This window comes from Kryptolebias marmoratus, linkage group LG20 (genome assembly GCF_001649575.2).
Source record: "Kryptolebias marmoratus isolate JLee-2015 linkage group LG20, ASM164957v2, whole genome shotgun sequence".
Lineage (NCBI taxonomy): Eukaryota > Metazoa > Chordata > Actinopteri > Cyprinodontiformes > Rivulidae > Kryptolebias > Kryptolebias marmoratus.
This window is the reverse complement of record NC_051449.1, coordinates 3,471,957-3,492,815: the sequence shown is the minus strand read 5'-3', so window position 1 is coordinate 3,492,815 and position 20,859 is coordinate 3,471,957. Positions and strand designations below refer to the sequence as shown.

Below are 20,859 nucleotides of genomic sequence, written 5' to 3'. Positions count from 1 at the left end.
TCAGGCTTAGCCATCCATATTTAGGGAAACTGTGCCAAAGTTCCAGCTGGATAAATAAACCTCTTCTAAAGAAGATATTATTTTAACATTCATGTTCATGTATCAGCTGATTTTATGTGTGTGTGTGTGTGTGTTTGTAAAAAAGAACAAGTTAAACGAGGCTCGCCAAGCTGCAACGTTGGCACAGCACTCAACACACAGACGTTAGAAAAAAGCATCTAAATATCTGAAGACAGAAAAGTTTGAACTATTTCTTTAATTCAAACAACTTCCGTATTCTTACTTCTTCTTAAAAACAACATACACTGGATACTTCCAACCACCTTGGCCATTTACATACCCCCACCCCCACCACCACCCCCACCCNCCATCTGTCTCTCTCCATCGTCTCCCCTCCTTCTCTCCATCTGCCCTGATCTCCTCCTCAGCTTCCTCCCGTCCTCCCTCACCTCTTCGCCCTTCTGTCGATCCTCCTCCTCTGCTCCAAATCAACCCGTTTATTCCTCACACCCCTTAATTCCTTCTCTCCCTCCTTTTTTGTTCTCCCAGGGTGGCTTTGCAGTGTTGCTGCTAATTAACTTAGGTTAATGAACTTTATTTATTGTAATACAAGTGTGTGTGTGTGTGTGTGTATATGTGAGTGTGGTGGTAGGGGGCACTTTGCACATAGGTTTGGGATGCAAGTGTATTCATGGGATTCTTATTTTATTTTAATCAAAGGTGTTTTTGTGTAAGATTGTAGTTGTTGCTTTGCTGAGAGGTAATTATCTGACTGTGTGTCTTAGTTTGCGTGACTCTGTGTGTGTGTGTATCTGTGTGTTAGCCCCAAGAAGCTTATTACCAGAGTTCACGCAGATTTGTTTGCATGCAAGTGTGTGTTTGCGTTTAAGCGCAGTTGTATTTGTTTTGCCAGGAGGAATTTATCTATTTGTGCACAAGTTTTGTGGGGCAAAGTGTGTGTACCTGTGTGATTTATGGGATTGTTTTTATCTGCACGTGCTGCGGGCTTGTGTGTGTGCTGGTGTGTGCTTTTTCTTTGTAGCTGCAGGGAATTGTGCGTGACAGACACACTCATGTGTCATGGTGCTGCGGATGCTGCACACATTTGATGGGAAACTCAGCCAACAGTGTATGGTTTGATACGGCAAAGTATGATACAGTCCATTACGCACACACAGAAGCATCCACTCACACATACTGCAAGGATGCTCCCCCCTCCCCCATTACTGTACACAGGAAAGTATGACCATGTCCTCATAAAGCACAGAGGTGGGAGCATGTACACATATTTCTTGTACAAACAATGCTTTAAAGCAGACACAAATATATGCAAATGTACTTAAAACATGGTAGATCCATTCAGAAACAAAAGAAAACATGCACATAGTTTGTCACAAAGCGCACAAAGGACACCTTCAGATAAACTCACTAACACACATCAGGACACATACAGAGCAACCTCCCCCACGCCATCCATCTATGCCCAGCTGTCCCTAGACTACCACCCATCCCCCTGGGTATAAGTGTGTGTCTGGGTCTGTGTGCATATTTGTGTGGGTGTAGGTGCCCTTCTGCCCACCTCTCCCCCTATTTTTCTCCTCTTTTCCAACTTTCTCCACTTTTATTGCCCTCTATCCACAGCCTGTCTTGTAAGCAAAAAGATGCGAATTCAAACCATATAATTTACAAAGTGAATAAGAAAAAAAACATTGCAATGTATAACAAATCTGCTCCTTCTCACACTGAGACAAACACTTATTTGGCTTGTTAAGCACAGAGCGAGGTGTGGCAAAAGGCTTTGTTTCCTTTTTTCCAGTTTTGCAGACTTTACTAGAGTGCTGGCTGTTGCGATTCCGATTCAGTTATATCTTTAAACAAATTTCTCATAATCTTTTAGAGATGTGGGTGGGGTAAGTGAAGAAGGGGGACAGGGGATGGGATTTAAGCACCCCTGCCTGCAGTTTTAGCACAAACAAACTGCTTAACCTTTAGATTTACTCTATCCTTCTTGTTTTGTGAAGGTTGGGGGTTTGCAGGGGATTGTGAGACCCCCACTCTTTCCAATCAAGTCGTACTCCAACCACCTCCAGCACCCGGCCACCCTACCCTTCTTCTGCTGCCTGTCAAACATAGTTAGCTCAAAGCTCAGACCATCTCCCTCCTTGTTCTCATCCTCCAACAGCTAGATTACCCCCACCCCGAATCCACACCCAGACACACACACACACACACACAAACACACCACCAGCATCACATCCCAGCAGAGAGTCTGCAGCAGCAGTGAGGCGCCAAGACAGCCGCCCCACCCTGCCACTGGAACAGCGCAATAAGAAAGAAAAGAGGAGTGTGGGGTGAGAGAAGGAGGGAGAGGGGTTCAGCCTGCAGAAAAGGGCAGCAGCATCACTGCTGACAAAAGAGAAAGAATAATGATTTGCCAAGAAGAGAAAGACCGAGTGAGTCGAGGAGGTAGAAACAGTCGAGCAGGAGAAAGATGGAGAAAAGCACAGGGGAAAACAGAAGGAAAGAGAATGAAAGAGGCAAGCAGAGAGTGAGAGGTGAACGAAGGACATGGCAAAAATAAGCATATATAGATAGATGAGAGCAATGAGGAGATATGACAGGGTGACTTAGAGAGGGGCAAACAGACTGAAAGAAATGGGAAAAAAAGGAAAAACAATGGGAGCAAAACGGAGGGAAGTAGAGCACAGCAGAAAGTGAGAAATAACAGAAATAGGAAGAGAGAGTAAAGATGTACTGACATGAGGAGGAAGAGAGAAAGAGCAACAATGGGAGCTGATAAGACTTAAAGTGGGTCTTTATAATCAGTTCTCCTGTCCGTACAGGTCTGAAGAGATCTACTTCCAAGGTGACTAGACTAAAAAGACTGGGAATCAACTCATTCTTCCTCATTTTCTAAAGTCAGCTAAAAAAGATAAGCAGCGGGAGTTAGTCAAAAGCAAGCACATGCCTTCTGAAGTCACAGGGTTTGTTGCTTGAGAAACCCTGTTGGTTCACTGTTTGAACCCGAACAGGATCTTTAATGAATCAGATCCATGTTTCAGTTGGTCAATCAGGTCCTGATTCCTATCTTTTTCCTATACTCTGGTTTTGGTTGAACAAAGAAAACAACAAAACATTGATACATATGCTGATAACTTAAGTCTAAAACCAACTTTATGATTCAAACCAGGAAATAATCTGTTTTATTTGTAGTGAGGGGTGGGTGTGGAGGTCAGAACCGTGGCTAAAGATAGCTTAGGTCTGTTATTTCCATTCAGATCTTTGACCATAATTTTTCCGTTCTAAATATGTCCAGAACTTAATCAGTTTTACTGTCCCTTCCTTTTGTCTACAATACCAAATGTGTAAACACCAAGAACATTTAAATTGTTGCACTGAATTTTACCACAACCAAAATTCTGTTAAAATTGTCACCATCTTGTAATTGATGTTAAGCATTATTCTGTGATTTGTGTGGCCCTGTCTTAGGCCATGTAAGATCTCTCTGCAAGGAACTTTATATGAAATAATTCACACACAGACAACCTGGGGCTATGTTGAGCAAACAGGATTTTTTATTTTTTTTGCAGCTCCAAGCAGGTTTGTGGCTGAGCCAGTCAGCACCAATAAACCATCAGTGCGAAGAGAACAACCTGAGAGAACAACTTCAGTTCACTAAGAAAGTATAGGTTTCCCACTTATTACTATTAAAAAATAGTAAAAAACAAGGATTTTGTTGGTGTAGTCAAGTTCAAAGAGTACAGGAAATATCACACTTCAAATATATATATTTTAAAGACAGATATGGTTGGTTTAGTTGCTAAGATTTTAGATTCATGTTTGATTTACAGCTAGAAGATACAAATAAGATAACAAGCAATGGTTTTAAAGCATCCATTATTGTGGAAAACAATGTTTCTACACTTGTTTGATGTGTTTTTTGAGGGAGGCTTAATACACATTAAAAGGTCCCGTGTTAAACAGTCCCGTCAACTTTGAAGAGATGTTCTGTCTAATAGCTATCAATAGTTAGCACCTTATCAGCCATGAAATCATCAGTGAAAGAACATTGCATTTACTAACATTAAAGTTCTACACTTTTGCACGACACATTTATTAGGTTTGTCGCTATCTTATCAACGGAACAACTACACAAATGCCTGTGTTGAGAATAGATTGGTATGTGCCAATGGTGCTGAGGCTACTGAATGTATCAGTTTGACTGATCAGCACATCTGATCATCCAAGGTTCATTCAACTCCTGGCGGACTGATACATCAGCAGTCTCAGCACCATCAGCATATGCGGTCCATTTATGCTCTACACATACACAGGCGTAGTAACACGGACGTTGTTCAGTTGAGAAAACAACGACACACTAAACAAACAGGGTCGTGCTAAAGTGTAGAGGTTTATTATTAACTAATTCACACTGGTATGTCGTTTTTGATCAAGAGCTGTTTTATAAGCCTGAAAATTATAAAAACTTACACTTGTTTGGCTAGCCATTACACTAGCCTCGACAAAGACTTTTGGCCCTTTCTTCATACTCTGTGCTTTATGACTGATGTTGATAATAGCTATTAGACAGAACACTACTTCAAAGACGACTGGACTACCCCTTTCGAAAGATTTTCCAACATGTCCACTACACCCGTTCCATTTCAAGATATGTTTCCTTTTAGATCAGAAGTGTCAAACTCGGTTCCTAGGGGGCCACTCTCCTGCATGTTTTAGATGTGTTCCTGCTTTAAAACGCCTGCTTTAAATGGATGACTTGTTGCCGTGCTCCTGGAGAACGTGAAGATTTGGTGAGGAGGTAATTGAACCGTTTGAATCAGGTGTGTTGGGGCAGAAAACCCTAAAACTCCCAGGACAGCGGCCCTCGAGGCCGGGAGTTTGACACCCCTGTTTTAGATCCTCTTCACACCCGACTAAAATAAAAAATCGCAACCAGAACTTGGATGGTAGTTGCAACTTATATTAAAACTAGAGTGGGCTCCCTATTACACTTAATAGAGTGTGAAAGGTTGTAAAAGGATTTTGAGTATTCACAAATTTTCAAAAGTGAGGTTCTGGTGGTTTTAGTTGGAAATGTGTTGGGGGTCATGTGTGTAGGTGGAGCATGAAGGAGAGTGGTGGCAGCGGTGGACTAAGAGCAAAGACGTGGTTTAATCATTAGGAATCATGACTGATCGTGCTGGCCTCTTGCCCAGGCTACAACAGCGATCGTGACAAGGTCATGAAAACAACTTAGCGCAGACCTGATTGCCATAGATGCATTTTGACGCAATCCAAGATTCGTGCCAAGGCGGGCGTATAGACCATTGTGAGGACACAAAGAGCATCTTGAGGATGCGAAACACAGCAGGGGAAATCTGTTTGTGAACACTAAAAGTGTATTAGCATTATGATTGCCTTTATACTGAAGGAGGTTTTCTAAATTTCCCCCCAACCCAGCTGCATTTTTATAGGTTACGCAGGTTGTAGAGAGCGAAGCCGGCTCATCATCCTGCGTGAATAAATCACAACTAATGAGCAGTGTAGCTTAAAATGCCACTTTATTTGCTTCAAAACTGTTATTGTGAAAAAGTGTGTGATTTATTTTTGTTTTTTGAAGCTTTTCCAAAAATTATTTTATATAACCAAATAATATGAAACCTGACTTGTCAGCAGGATTTTTTACTTACAACATATTTATATCAGCACTAATTTTATCACTTTAGAGGCACTTCCTCTTTAGAACACAGTGGAAACCACTTTGGTAATTTTTTTAACAGCTGTGCCAACTGAGCTTCTTCAAAACAAAAATAAAATGGCCAAAGAATGACTGAATGGCACAGGAAGAGAGATGTTTCTATTCTAAAGAGAGCTCTTTTTTGCTCCAGTAAGCAAGCACACTTCAAAAGAACATCACCCATCAGAAATCATCATTTGATAACAAAAAACTAAAACCAAGCTTTATCTCTTCATCTGTACCCACACACTCACAGACTTTCCACACACACATACAGAAGAAAATAAAGAGAGTGAAATCTTTAATGTCTTGGCAAATGCACTGACTGCTCCTGCCAATAGGCCGCTTAAAGAAATGAGTAGTCAATTACCAGAAGTCTGCCCTTTTGACTAAGATCTCCTAACCTGCACTCTGGAGCCTGAGAACCGACCCTTTCTGTCTCTTTGCACAGCATATTTCTAAACCACAATACCATAAAAGTATAAAAAAAAGGTTATGGTATGTTATGAGAAATAAGTGTGTTCAATCAAACTTACATGATAATATTCCACCAAACATCGTTTCAGTGATCCAAAGCTGAACTTTTGTTAAAGCAGAACACAGCAGCAGGTTGTTTCGCATCGGTTTGATCATTTTCTTTATTAGAGTTTGGATGTTTTAAAATTATGAAACAATTATTAGTTTGTGTAAAAAGTTTGGAGACAGAATTAACTCAGAGGTTAAATGGGGGGCCAAGTGTCAGCCCTTCAAATATTTTACAGAAAGCTTTTATAAAGTCTTGTGACAAAAGCGTGAAATTGTTTGAAAAGAAAATAATAAGGTGGTGCTGTGACATACATGATGTTAACACATGACTGAGGTTTTTGTTCCTCAAAGTCTGTATTTTTAGTTTTTTCTTGTTTTCAGGTGCTGTTTAATCTTATTTTTTCTTACCGTTCTCCTTTTTAGTATTACTTTAAGCAAAACTTTATCGCTCACAGATTTTATTTTCAGTAACTGGGTATGGTCAGACCCTTTTAAAGTATCATCACAGGTGAAAAAGCTGTATTTTTATTTTCTGACATTATTAGAGCAATATTTGTTGTCCTGTTTTCTGCTTCGAATCAAGTGAACATATTTTGTTATCACATAAACAAGCTGCAGTTTGTACACTGCTTCTATCTGCTTCAGCAACTTGGAATGAGTCCATCTGAGCCTAACTAAATTTAGTGGAAATAATTAAGAGACACACACCTGCCTGGGAGGTTTCACAAGTTTTTTTTTTTTTTGTATCTCAAAGTCAAACAAAGTTTTTACGTTGAGAGATTTGTCTGTTCTCCTATGACACTGTGACACTGTGATAACAATGTGTTAAAAAAAAAATCATCTGGCTGACTCTCAGACAAAAATAAAAAAAAAAACAACTCACCGATCTGATAAAGTTTGAGCTAATTGGTTAGAATTAGCAGCAGTGATTGGAAGACAAAGCATTGAGTGTTACCTCGTTATTCGCATTTGTAAAGGTGATGACGATGATGCTATTTTGTAGCTGTGAACGAAAAAAATAATCTTTTAGGCGGCGGCCTGACTCTCTGATATCCACTATAAATAAGCGAATGCTGTCTGCTTCATCCAGGCTCTATAAAGGTCCAATAAATTCACATCATGACTGAGTTCAAAAACTGGACCAACACCCTTCACACCTTTGCATACGCAAGTCTTAATGGTATGATCTGGATAGATAATTCAGGCTATTTAAAGATGTGTGAACTACACTTTCTGAATTACCGATATTTATAATGGTGTTGGAAACCAATCTGAAACTGCCCAAAATAAAGAAATAGACTGTTTATGTGTAAATTAATGATTAAAAAATGAAGTTTATCTAACTTAAACTTCCTGCTTGTTACTCCATATTTATATTTGACAGATATCTTAGTCGTTCTTTCTCATTTTTTCACGTTTAGCAGCAGATTTGTGCTTATATTTCCACCTAAACATATTCTCTGAGATTCAACGCTGTTATTGATTCCACCATATTCATGTATGTGTTTACGTACACAGATTACGGTCAGCCTAATGTAGGTTAATAATGTGGCTCAAGCTTTCATGTGGTTTTCAGCGGTTTCAGCTGCTTTCTTTACATTTAGTGTGAAACCACATTTCATAATTGCTTATCAATAGAACTGTAAAACAGCTGGAGTAAACGGTTTCAAACTGAACTATTTAATGTAATTCAGTAAATCCTTTTTTAGGTTAAATTTTATAGGTTACAAGAATAATGTGTATCTACCAGATTGCATTGTACAGGCATACACCGACTATTCCATATATTCTCCAAAATGCAAAAACATATATGTACAAAGTCACAACCTCCAAACTGTATGATCGCACAGAGACACAAAATCCATCTCTGTTTCTACAGACACACACACACACACACACACACCTACAGACTCGTAAACCTTCTGATAACAGCAGAAAGTTATAGGACAGCCACAAGAAGGATTGGACTCTCGATGCCAGGAGTAAGGCCAAGATTAAAAAACGGTAAGAGACCTGAGGCTGAGGAAGACAAAAAAGGCAAGCAAGCAAAGGGAAGATGGAGGGAGAAACCCGGAGACAGAGGGATGAGCCGCTGCGCCAAGGGTTATGAGGGAAGATATGCCTCAAATTAAAACATTTGGAACAAAAGAGGATTGTTGCCAAGCAACCCAGTTAGAACAGGGTTACCGGGGCAACGGGGATGACCCGAAGCTTGACCCAAGAAATGGATTTGCCCTTGTTGTCCACGGGCGGCGAGCCACAAACACACACCTCCACCCCGGTGTCTGTTTCTGTTTTCTGTTGCTTTCGAGGTCCGTCCGACAAAAGCGAACAGACAGAAGGTTCCCTCGGAACAGATCTGAAAAGCAGCTTCTAAAATGTGAAGCGATATAAGGTCAGGAAGATAATGGCTGAACTTAGCTGAAATCAACAGCCAGTACCAGTAAGCCACAACACATGAACTCTTATGTCTAAGATGAGTTTGAGGTCTAAATTACTTAAGCTGTATTTTTCACAAGACAGCACTTTCAGCACACAAACAACTGTTTTGGGATGATGAATGCTTCCCAGATAACCCCTCAGAGAGGTTAAGAGTATATTTAAGGACAGCTCTAACCCTTCGTCTATTAACCCTGAAAGAAATTTCGCTTTGAAACTGATCTTGTTGTTTTTACTGTGAAAAATAAAACAGTATGAGCTTTTTAAGAAGCAAAAGCCTGATAAATCACCTTGAATTTATACTAAAAGAAACTATTTTAATGTCTGGGGAGTATTTCATTGTGCTACTGGAGAGCCCAATGAGTGGAACATTACACCACTAAGAATAAAGTTGTCTTGGCTGTCGTATAGACAAACTATGCTATCCCCTTTCCCTGCATCCCCTCAGACATAACTCTGGATTACTGTTCTGCAAATCTGTTCATGTGTGCACAGCATGAAAATCCTTTTACACTGTTGTTGGACTTAAAGAAACACCCTTTAAGCAGTTCGTGTGCTTAAAATAAATTCTGAAATAGTCTGTTTTCCCTCCTTTATAATTCAAAAGAAGGATAAATCTTTCTCCTTTAGATAAGGTATGGACTGTATGCTGTACGGAATAGTTTGTTTCAGCTCAGTCTTCGAGTAAACTCTGTTCACAAGAACAGCTTTTATAGTTTCAGTCATCGCTCTTGAGGGTGTCAGCTCTGATTGGATAAAAAGTGAAAAAAACCACTGAAATTATTTGATTTAAGGCTTCGTGTTTTCATGCCTGCGTAATTAGACAATTATTTGAGACCTGCTCTGATACAGCCGTGCAACAAATCACGAAACTTGCAGATGCTTTTGAAGCTGGTTTCTTTGGTTTCATGTCAGCTCTCCTGTCAGGCTGCTTCCACTTGAATTCACAAATAAACGTGTTCTCTCTTCTCGTCGTGTAATTACTGCCGAGTTACATGAGACTGGATGTTTCTGGATGCTTCTTCTTTGTTTTTTTGTTTCACGCAGACCTTCTGCCTTTCTTCTTTTCTCTTCTCTTGTTGTTGACTGCTCAGCAACATGACATGAAAGGGCAAAAGAAGTGTTTCTAGATGATGAGTGAGCGTAGAGATGGGTGGATGGGAGAGGCTGAAATTGCACAGTAAGACAAAGCAGGGTTGAGAGAGGCAGAAACGTTAATGCAAACCAAAGTTTGCAGTGTGTGTGCTGTGTTCGTGTGGGTGTGTGTATCTGCGTGTAGCACAAGATCAGCGTCCAAAAGTGTGAGTACACAGAAACACTGTCTTTTTTTCCTCTCAAGACATGTTTTCCTTCTCTAGGGACCACTTTGTGAGAACGTGTCCTTCTTCTCTCTCTATGTGTGTGTATGGAAGGGGGGGGGGGGTAGTGTGTGTGGCCCTAACACCCCTCCTCTTCCTCCATAATGTCTGCAGGAATGTGTCTTGTGTAACAGCAAGCACCGACTAACGAACGCAACCTTTCAGATGGCCCCCACGGTTTGTCACTCCCAATCAAGACAATGGAGATCAATGGAACAACGAGGCGAGGGAAGCGAAGACGAAGAAGATGAAGACGAGAGGGAGGGGCTTGCTGTTTCCAATAACAGCGGCTCAGACCCAGACAGTGAAACAATAGAGGCTGGACAGTGCCGGTTTTTATCTGTTTTTATGGGGACTGGCGGGGCGCCGCCACGCATTGTTGGGGCGCCCCTCGTGGGCTAATTGACTAATTGGGGTCACCCCTTGTAGTCTTAACTGTCGTGGCCTTCTGCATCAGAGAATTGGCGCGGCCCGGTGACCATCTGGTGACACGCTTGGCGCCAAATTTGAGCACAGCTCTCTGTAGTGATGATAAACAGTATGAAAATCCTGGCAGAGTTTGGCTCGGTGTGATCAGAAAGTACAGTCTGAGCGGTTCTGAATATTTAATTTTGACTGAACAGAAGTGATTTAAATCATCATTTAGCTGGAAGATTTTCTGAAAGTTTCAAGAGTGACCTCTGAAACTATAATGATTTAAAAAAAAATGCAAGTACAACAGCGTGCAGTGCACACCTACACACATCGCACAAAGAATAACACAGTAAATATAGTAAATAGGTGGGTAAACATGTATAAACAAAGAAACTGTTTATGTAACCTTATAATCTTTTGTGCTGTCAAAAAGAGAAAAGTTCCAGTTATTTCTGAAAAGGCTCCATACAACTCACATCTATTTGACGCTACTTATTGTTTTGCATTCAGACAATGTAATGAAGCTGAATTCATCTCTGCTGCATGAAAAAAAATGTAATTTTTATTCTGATCAGTAAGACATTACTTGGAGCATTAGTGAACACTACAAGTCATTTTCTCGTCGTAAAACACACCTCCCTAAGATGAGATGACCCATTACTTTGATGGTGAAAAGCTCAGGTCTGAGATAATTCAGTCTGAAAAAAAAAAGCAGAGATTTCAAGATATATTTAAATATTTGAGAAATATCTGACGGAACATGTTTTCCTGCCTGACTATCTGATACACTCTTAAAAATAGATAAATAACAGTTGGATGTATCATTCAGCTTCCAAACGGATGCTATAAATCCATATCATAAAAGGTAAACGTCAGGCTAAAAGGCTGGGCAAACCCCGAACACTCTCCACTATATCTTTGTGCATGCAAGGCCAGATGACATGATGGATGTAAAGTGCAGGTGGGTGTGCACCGCAATAATCAATGTCATTTGTGAAAGCCACGGAAATCAATCGGAGATTGCCAGAAACTGTGAAAAACAACCCAATTTTGTATTTTTTCACTTCACAGAGTTTTGAGAACTATTCTCAAGATTAGTCTTTTGAAACGTGCATGCTTGATCTATTTGATTGATGCTGCCCTTTTTATGCAGAGATGGGTGACAAAAGGAAATATCTAAGATTAAAAGCGCTTAAGTCAGTTTTCTGGCTCATTATACTCAAATTTTATCTTTTTTGGGGATGTACTGGAGCTATAAATGTTTTTCTACTGTTGTTCAAATGCTGATAATGCTTTATGTAGCTTGGATATTAAATGATCACAAGAAAAGTTTAGTTGTCACATCCGACACAAGTTTGTTGCACAAAAAATGTACAAGGAAGTCAATTAAATTCAATGATTAAAAAAAGCTTTTATGCAGCTTGGATAAACACTTCAAAGTCATTTCTTATATCAAGCTCCAATTGGAAGGGCTGCACCACTGATTTGCAGCTTCAAACATTGCTGGAATTACTGTAAAAAACAAAAAAACTCTAAAAATTTAACTTGGTTATGGTCAAGTTTAGCTTTAGGGAAGATGACAGTAATTACAACTGAAGAAAATGTATTTCTCTTTGCACTAGATGACTTTTGTTTGCGTGTTCAGAACAATAATCATAACTATCATTTCTTGAACAAATGCATATCCTCCACCACCTCGCATGCAAAGTTTGATAAGCTGTGGCGGCTATCTTGAATTAGGTTGACTCTAAAAGTTAATCATTTGTAGCTCAACATCCAGTGATTACTAACTCAAATTTTCCAGCTGGTTTGTGAGATGTTTTGCAAACACACAAACTCAAACTAAAGCAATGACATGATCACCTGCCTTTTATAGTCAAATGCATGATCATGTTTTACAGGAGCAAGGTTTGACTAACAGCAAAAAAAAAAGCAATCATGTTATATGAAATGGTTTTTGGATTAAAAAAAACTGAGTGAAAAGGTGACACTTGTAGTCAGCACGTCATCCATTAAATAATTTAACCCCCAGCAAATCCTCAACAGTGTCCCTCTTTTATTTCAAAAAGAGTTACCAACAGAATATTTAACCTGTTTCACAGCAAAACTTGGCAAATGCATAATGAAGCATACATGAATAAATGATTAGTGTGTTCAGGTTTATGAAGATTGCTTTTCATTTTAAAGAGGTTCATAAAGCTGCGACAATAATTACACAAGGAGAGAAGCCAGAGATGCATTAAATCAATCAAAATGTGAGCTGAAAAACACTAAACGGGCATTTTCTGATAAGCTTCTTCAGTTTATATACATAGAGACAGAGGTGGAAAGTAACAGTATATTTTTTGTTGTTTTTTATATTTGTAAAATTTGAGTTATTAGCTGCACTTTTACTGGTTCAACTACAGCGAAACTCCTTCACAAAAAGAGGCTCAAACACACAGATCCAAGTGTTGACTTCTAAAAAAAAGAAATCCTGGAGGTCTAGGCTGCAGTATCTGTTTTACTGCAGAACAAGCTGTAAGCTGTTTTCATAAGCTTCACGTGTTTAGAGAAAATTGTTTTGAGTCAGGAGTTTTGAGTGTATGTCTTTCAGACTCTTATTGTGAAAGGCTGAAACAGGATCTGTGAGTTCTGCTGCATCAGGAATTATAAACCACACCTTGGGCTGCTTCAACTAAAATGTTAATTTGTAGTTAACCCAGTAAAAGTGCACCGAAAACCACTCAGATACAATAATCCCAAATGAAACAAAAACAGTCAGGTTTAGGAGCACAGCAGGATTCATATTAAATCTTGAAAGGTGACTTTTTTCTCAATATTGTGACTTTTTCTGTCAGTGATTATAACACTTTAATCTCAAAAACTTAAAAAGAAAAACCTTTCTCTTCAACATTTTCTCCACTGTGTCCTCCTGCAGTAAAAAAAAATAATTTAAAAGTAACTAAGTAACTTTTGCTCAAAGTACATTTTTTAAGAGTCACTTTTTACTTAAGTGATTTTTTTCGACAAATAATTTTACTTGCACTTAAGTTTAATCAGAGTAACTGTGATTTTACTTGACAACAATATTTTGTTCTATTTCAATCTATACTTAGAGATAATTTTGGTTACCATTTTCCTAATTTGGGAAAAAAAAATTTGAATTAAAAAAGCAAAGATTTCTGTCACTTCCCTGATCAAATGAAGAGGTAAAAAAAAACCCTGAAACTAACAAAAAGTGTTTAAAAAGGATTCAATATAAGAGTTAGTATTTACAAGAAAATCTACAATTAACAGCATAAAGCATTTTGAACATAAAAAGCCCAAACATTTAATAGAGTAAAACAAGCAAGATGATTAGTAGCTATAGATAATTTTGTGGACATTTTATTGATTCACTGGAAAGCTGCAGTAAGTTCCAATTATCTCAGTTTCTCTCGGGTGGAGAAAATCTCTAAGACGGATAATATGAGACTAAAGAATCTGCCTGACTACAGAGAGGAGCAGTGCTCAGGCTTCAACACTATAAGTAGTTCTCGAGGCTGAGCTACTGTAGCAGCACATCACTGTGATATAGTCCCCCCCTCCACCCCACCCCACCCCTCCATTCATAAACTCAGTGATGAAGCTGAATCATATTTAACGTCGTGAACCATATTTGCCTAGAGTGCAGCGCCACAAGCAGAGATCTGAGAGGAAAGGACTAAAGTCATTTTTCTTTCCCTGTCATCTCCCTCTGTATCTCTCTATCTCCTTCGCTGTGATCGCACCCCCCTCCTCTCCCCCCCTCCTCTGTCTCCCTCCATCTACGCCTCTCTTTTCCCCTCTGCAGTCGGTGAATTCCCTCGGGTTCGGCAGCGGGAGACTATTACACTCACAGACGGATTCGCTCTCCTCCAATTTCTCTCTGTCCTCTTCCTCCCAGCTCTTCATCATCCCTCTCTTCCTCTCCTCTCACAGCCCCGATCCCCCACCCTCCTCCTTCATCAGCATGAATGTAAGTATTTGTGCACAGGTCTTCCCGTCCTCTCCCTCTTTCTCTTCCTCCTTCTTTCTCCTACATCTTTCTCCTTCTCCTTTTCCTCAGTCAATATAATTGGCATCACAGGAGTGCTCCCTGCAGAGTATGCTAAAACTGCAAGCACAAAAACAGAGTGAGAACAGAGGAGGAGGCAGGAAGGGAGAGAAATGTGGATAAAGGCAAAACGACAGAAAAGAAAGCAAAAGGGGAGGACAGGAAAGCAGAGAGCCTGACAGAGGGAGGGATGAGATAAGAGGGAAGAGAGAGAAAGGAGCACAAAAAGCAATAAAAGAAGGAGAAATAAAAATAAAAGAACAGAGATAGGAAATATAAAAAAGGGAGAAGGTAAAAGGAATAAAAAATTTGAACTAAAGTGGGAAAAAGAAATGTGAAAGAAGATAATGCAAAAAAGGTGAAGAAGAAAATGGAATAATTAAATAAAAAAGCAAGAGAAGAATTAAAAGTAGAGCTGGGTGAACTTTAAAAAGACAAATAAATAAATAAAAACAGAAGCCAAAAACTAAGAAACAAAAAACATTTGGAAAAAGTCAGGGAAAAGACAGGAAAACAAAAATAATACAAATATTTACAAAAAAAGGAAAGGAAGAGGAACATGAAACAGATGCTGAGTAGATAAGTTGAAGGGTGGCACAGAAAAGAAAATGAGACAGAAAAACAGAAGAGAGAAGTCCTAACCGTAGCAATCAGAAAGCACAGAAACCAGAGTGCATTTTTGCAATTATATTCAGAAACCATTCAGCCCCTCAAGGCAAATTCAACCATATATCTCCTCCTGAGCAGACACACAAGTGCCAAAGCACATTACACTGCAAGACAAGCATCCTGAAACACCCCTGACCTCCATCGCTCCCTCCATCTCCGTCTGCATGGCTTCTTTGCAGGTTTCACAAGGAATAAATCAACATTTTAAAAAGTAAAAAGCAATAGTTTTAAAAAAAGTTCAAAGCTGTTCAGCTTAGATCACAGATTCTGGACAGAATGCTGCCAAAGAAAGGCCATCCAACAAATGACACTTTCCACATTTGTCCCAATTAACCAGCTCAGTGTTAAATTTAAAAAAGAGCAATGTTTTTAAGGTGTTGAAGAGATCTCCATGTATTTCTGTAGGGAAAATGCTTATAAATAAAGTTAAATTATTTAAAAATTGCAAAAGCCAAAAGTAATAGCATCTATTCCCTGAATGAGCTCAACATTTTAAGACAACAATGGGTAAAAAAGCCAAAGATGACAGAATGTACAGAAAATTAAAAACAGGAAAACAAGAATATAAATGCTGACTCGGCATTTACACAACTACTGGAAATCTTCCAGGAAAACTACCCTTTTTAAAGCTTAAACTTCAAGAAACAAACATCAGAAAGTTACCGACGAATGACCTGCTGGTAGAATGAGAGCTGGTGATATTAATCAACTACATGGCTCCACAGCAGCCACTAAACTGAGAGAGGTGCAGGTCAGAGGAGAGAAAATATTACGGACAGTACAGTACTTACATTACCAATGATTAGAACATTACACGACTTCTGCCTAATGAGTCTCTCACTACAGAGCTAATGTATCTCCTGCTGACACTCAGGGTTGCCAAAATGAAACATTACCTCATGCAGTCTAAAATATGAAGCATGTAGGGCTGCATCTAACCCTTGTTTTCTGTTTTCACATAAACAGATGAAATGTACTGTACAAACATGATCAGCCCATTAAATTACACTCTCTTTTCTCTTTAAGGCAAAAATACTTCATTTGGAGAGCACTTTATATGTTTCCTACAACCTTGTGGCACTTTTAAGATCAAACTGAGGATGGTGGCACTGCCGTGATTGGATATCATTTTTACACCGTCATAGACAAAAAGCAGTTAAAGGAAAGCTTATCACATGCCACCTTTCATGTTTTAAACTAAGATCTTATGTTGAGAAATAACAGAATTGTATCTTGGAAAAAACATTGCATGCAACATGGTGAGTTGGGGATCAGTCTCAACTACTGCCACGCCAAAATTTAGATCAGAATCAGTAAAACTGACTGAGTTATAACCATTTTAGTACGTTTAAGGTCAATCAGTTGTTGATGTACATCCATTGAATACTTGGTATATAGGATATTTTGGTAACAGACGCACACAGGCAACAAAAAAACATTATCATCCGCTTTCATCTTTTGGCAGAGCGCCATAATTAAATATAAATGTGCATGTAAATTCAGGGCGGAGAAGCTCAGAACTGAATAAATCTTTATACTTTAGGTATACTGGGGGATCACTGCAAATGTATCTAATTACAGCAACAACATGACGATGCATTCTTTTGTGATCATCATGAAAAAACAAAGAATTATCCACTAAATCTGCAGCTTCACTCGGCTTAAATGGGCTTTGGAGCGAGCAGCTCATGTTTCATGTTTCCAGCAGCTTGCAACCTCCTTGTTTTAACGGCAGCAAGCCTTCTTGGGGGAAAAAAAAAAGTCTTTAGAAACCACAGTATATATTCAGCACCAAAAGGCAGACTGACATATAGTTAAACTTTCAGCAGTTAAAGTGCCAGACGTGTCCCTCAAGAGTTGGTGGAGGCCAAGGAAAAAGCAAAAACAGAGTAAATGTTGGACACTCACCAGATGGCCAGGCAAGCTGTTGATCCTTAACTGCTTTACATGTAAAACAAAAGAATGCAGGATCACATAAAAGTTTGATGATATCTAAATGTTGTGTTTATGGTTCGTTTTCGCTGCTACCAAGGAAAAAACAGCTGCTTGCAGATTTATCCTTCAAGCATCACCTCATTACTTGCAAAATGGGATCTTTTGTAATATTGATGCATACATATATGATTTGTGCAAGAAAACATCAAAGGGAGTTCCTAACTGGTGTCAGTCACCGCCACCTCTTCAGTTGTCATGGTTACGTCTCTGCATTATAGATTTCTTTGGAGGCAGAGATGGAGGCACAGCAGAGAGGGAGGACGAGGTAAACTTTATCCGCTTAGATTTTCAAGAAGTCATGGTGTCTTCAAAGTGATCCAGTTCTAATTTGATGATAAATATCTATCATTTCAAAGTGCTTAAAGTATTAAAAAAACAAAAGGAAATTTAAAAAATACGACATGGCACCATTCAAAAGAATTAGAAACTTGAGAAATTTCCATTTTCTGTGAGAATGCAGTGTTAAATTGGAAAAAAGTAGATAAAAAGGTAAATATAGCAAAACCACACCTAAAAGCTAATATTAGCACAAAACAGTCATTAAAATATTTTAAAAAAAACATAACAGTAACTCACTACAAAAATTTGCAAGACTATAGCTATAAGCAAAAAAAGCAAAACTATGGCTACAAGCTAATATTAACAAAGACATAGCTCAATGCTAAAATTAGCAAAACTAAAGCTAAAACTGACAAAACTGCAACCAAAAGGTAAAATTAGCAAAACAGCACCTAAAAGCTAAATGTAGCAAAGGTATAGCTAAAAGCTAAAATTTGCTAAACTGTAGCTAAAACATTAATTTAACAAGATTTTAGAGAAAAATCTTTTTGAAGGAATTGAAGAAATCTCAATGTATTTCTACTGGGAAATTTGTTGTAAATAAACTTAAATAAGTCAAAAATATATAAAAAAGTTTTATGATACTAAAAGTTATATCACACTATTTCTGATCAAGCTGATTGTTTTGATAGACAATATATTTGGTCATAATGGCACAAAATTTGCAGAAGTATGGAAAATGTATCACATTAACTAAATTAAAGAGTTAAATGGTAAAATCAAATTATCGCTTTGGATAATACTGCATGATTTGAATATCTTTGCACCACTAGTTCAGCTTTATTCACTGAGGTAATGATATGTGGATATGTGAGGAATAAATGGTAATCACAATCTGGAAGAACTTCATTAAACTCTGACTTGATGGGATCCTGAGTTATCTGCAGCACAGAAACCCACAGACGCCGATGGTCTTTCTGGTACCAGCTTCATTTGTTCATGATAATTACTTTTTTGTCAAAATGTGGCAATAGGTTTACAGATCTCACAGTGCGACAAACAGAACACCATAAAACTGCCAAAGCAACTTATTTGCAATTCAGTCCAGCAAATAACGACTCTAAAATTATGAATGGACAGTGTAATGAAAAAGACAACATGGAATTATGTGTCGAAGAACATGAAGTCCTATTTTGTTTACTGAAGCCAAACTGATGAATAAAACATTACACAGCCTTTTGTGCTGCTAAGTACAGCCTGCGATGAAATAATATAAACTGAGACACAAAGGACAAGAAAACTTAGAACATGCTCATGGAAAAATATGACCTCTTGTTCAATAGAGGTTTCACACATTTTCACACTTCTATGTGACTTAAATTCACTGCAGATTTATTTTAAGGTTTTTGCCATTTAAAACATTCTGAGAGGTTCTTGCCAGCTCTATATGTCTTATTTTCTCTTCGTCTCCTTTGACTCGACTTCCTTTCCTCTTAATATGTCTCTGTCCCTGTCTACCTCTATCTAAATCTTGAACAAAAAAAGTGCAGAATCTATTATGTTCAAATCCAAAGCTGGAAGAGCAGACTCAAATCCAACCCAATCGCATTTATAGTTGGGTTCTGCTCCAAATGAGAATTTGTCCTCTCTCCATTGGCGCTCCGGTGATGGACACGGCTGAGTGGGAAATAGCTGGAGGAGAGGACGCTGGCATGTGGATGTTTGGATTTCACTTTTACTTATTTGCTTCCTTCATGTCAAAATTTATAATAATAAGGAACAAAATTTGCATTCTGAGAAAACTAGTGTTACTAACAAATGACTGAAACTAAATTGTTAAAACTAAAAGAAGTAAAATACAAGCTGAAATGTCAAAAGAGTGCTAGCCAAAGGCTAAGAGTAGCAAAGAACTAAATGCTGAAATAACAGGACGGTACCAAAAAGTTGCATATAAAGATGAAAATAAAGCAGCTTTCAAAACAAACAATGTTGGGAATAATTGACAAGATATCATATCTATTTCTATGAGGGGAATGTTTGTAAATAAAGTTATATTTTGAAAAGTATGAAAGTTGCAAAAAACAAAAGTTATCACACCCATCTCTGATTTAGCCAAACGTTTTAACAAAATAAATGTCTAAAACAGCAAAAAGTATGCAGAAGTAGTTAGATTGCAAAAAATATACGAAAAAAATCAAAAACAGGAATAGAATATAGTGAATGCTGATTCAGCATTTACACATAAATAAAGCTTGATTTGCTGTTAACTTAATATTATAACTTTTTGTTTATCCAAGTCTTGGTACACTAATTATCCTTAAAACATATTGAATATCGTGCAGGTCCCCCACATGCCACAAGCAGAGCTCTGAACTCCGGAGATAAGGACACAGGAGCCCTGGAGGTATCCTGTGGTATCTGAGACGGAGACTTCTGGAGCAGATCAGTGTCTAGATCAATATTTGGGACTCATCGTCATTTTCCTACCGCAGGAAGCTGATGCTGTTTTGGGGAGTGTCATTGCCACTGGGAGGGTTGTTGGTCTGCAGCCATGTTTAGGTGGGTGGTTTGTGTCACAGGAACACAAACTCAAATGCCAAGGTCTCATAGCAGAACTCTGAATTGTAACTTGATGATTAATGTTATTCACCTTACCCGTCAGCGGTGCTGATGTTGCAGCTGATTGGTGGCAGGTGAAACATCTCAAATAACATAGATGATCTTACGCTCGATATAAATTACTGTCATTCCAGTGAGCAGCAAATATCCTCTCCCCAAAAAGATTATCATCCTCTCCTGACCTTTACTACTTAATTCTTTCACACAGTCTGCTGCACTGCTGTGTCTCCTGTGGTTAAGGCTCTGCCCCGGCACCTTCTCCCGTTTTGGCAGTTAACAAACGCATGCAGTCATGGCAGAAATCATCCGACAAAACACAGGTGTTGCATCACTGTTCTTAGTTCTTTTTTTAATGGATTTACTCCTCTGACAGTGAAGATGTCTGCGACTTTACTTTGAAATTGCTGTACAAATAGACTATGGCATCTGGTGCTATGAATTATTAATGCTTATCTTTGTTGTATCTAAGTGGGGCTTTTAAGGTCCTATTTCAGTTTCCACTTTTAGACAAAAACAATAAAATGCACAACTTTGTTTGGCAAACAGCTTTTTGCACCTCTGTATAATGACTTTTTAAATAGATACTAATGTAGATCTCTGTCTGTGACCATTTGCATGCCTTTTGATGTGTTTTCTATATAATGAAAGGCTCGGTGTGTGCGTGTTTGTTTGTTTATATTGCCAGCAGAACGTCTCATAAACCAGTAACAGATCTTAACGAAACTTTCAGAAAATAATCACTGCATAGGCATCTATAATTTATGTAG

General features: G+C 38.5%; 1 protein-coding gene across 1 annotated transcript in view; it reads right to left on the bottom strand.

The window, feature by feature from the left end:
* cadm3 (cell adhesion molecule 3) overlaps positions 1 to 20,859 on the bottom strand; it is a 116,206-nt gene that overhangs the window by 74,031 nt on the left and 21,316 nt on the right. The window contains exon 3 of the mRNA XM_037981910.1: positions 17,108 to 17,140. Within this exon, the coding sequence (XP_037837838.1) occupies positions 17,108 to 17,140 (33 nt within the window). The remainder of the gene's footprint in view (positions 1 to 17,107; positions 17,141 to 20,859) is intronic.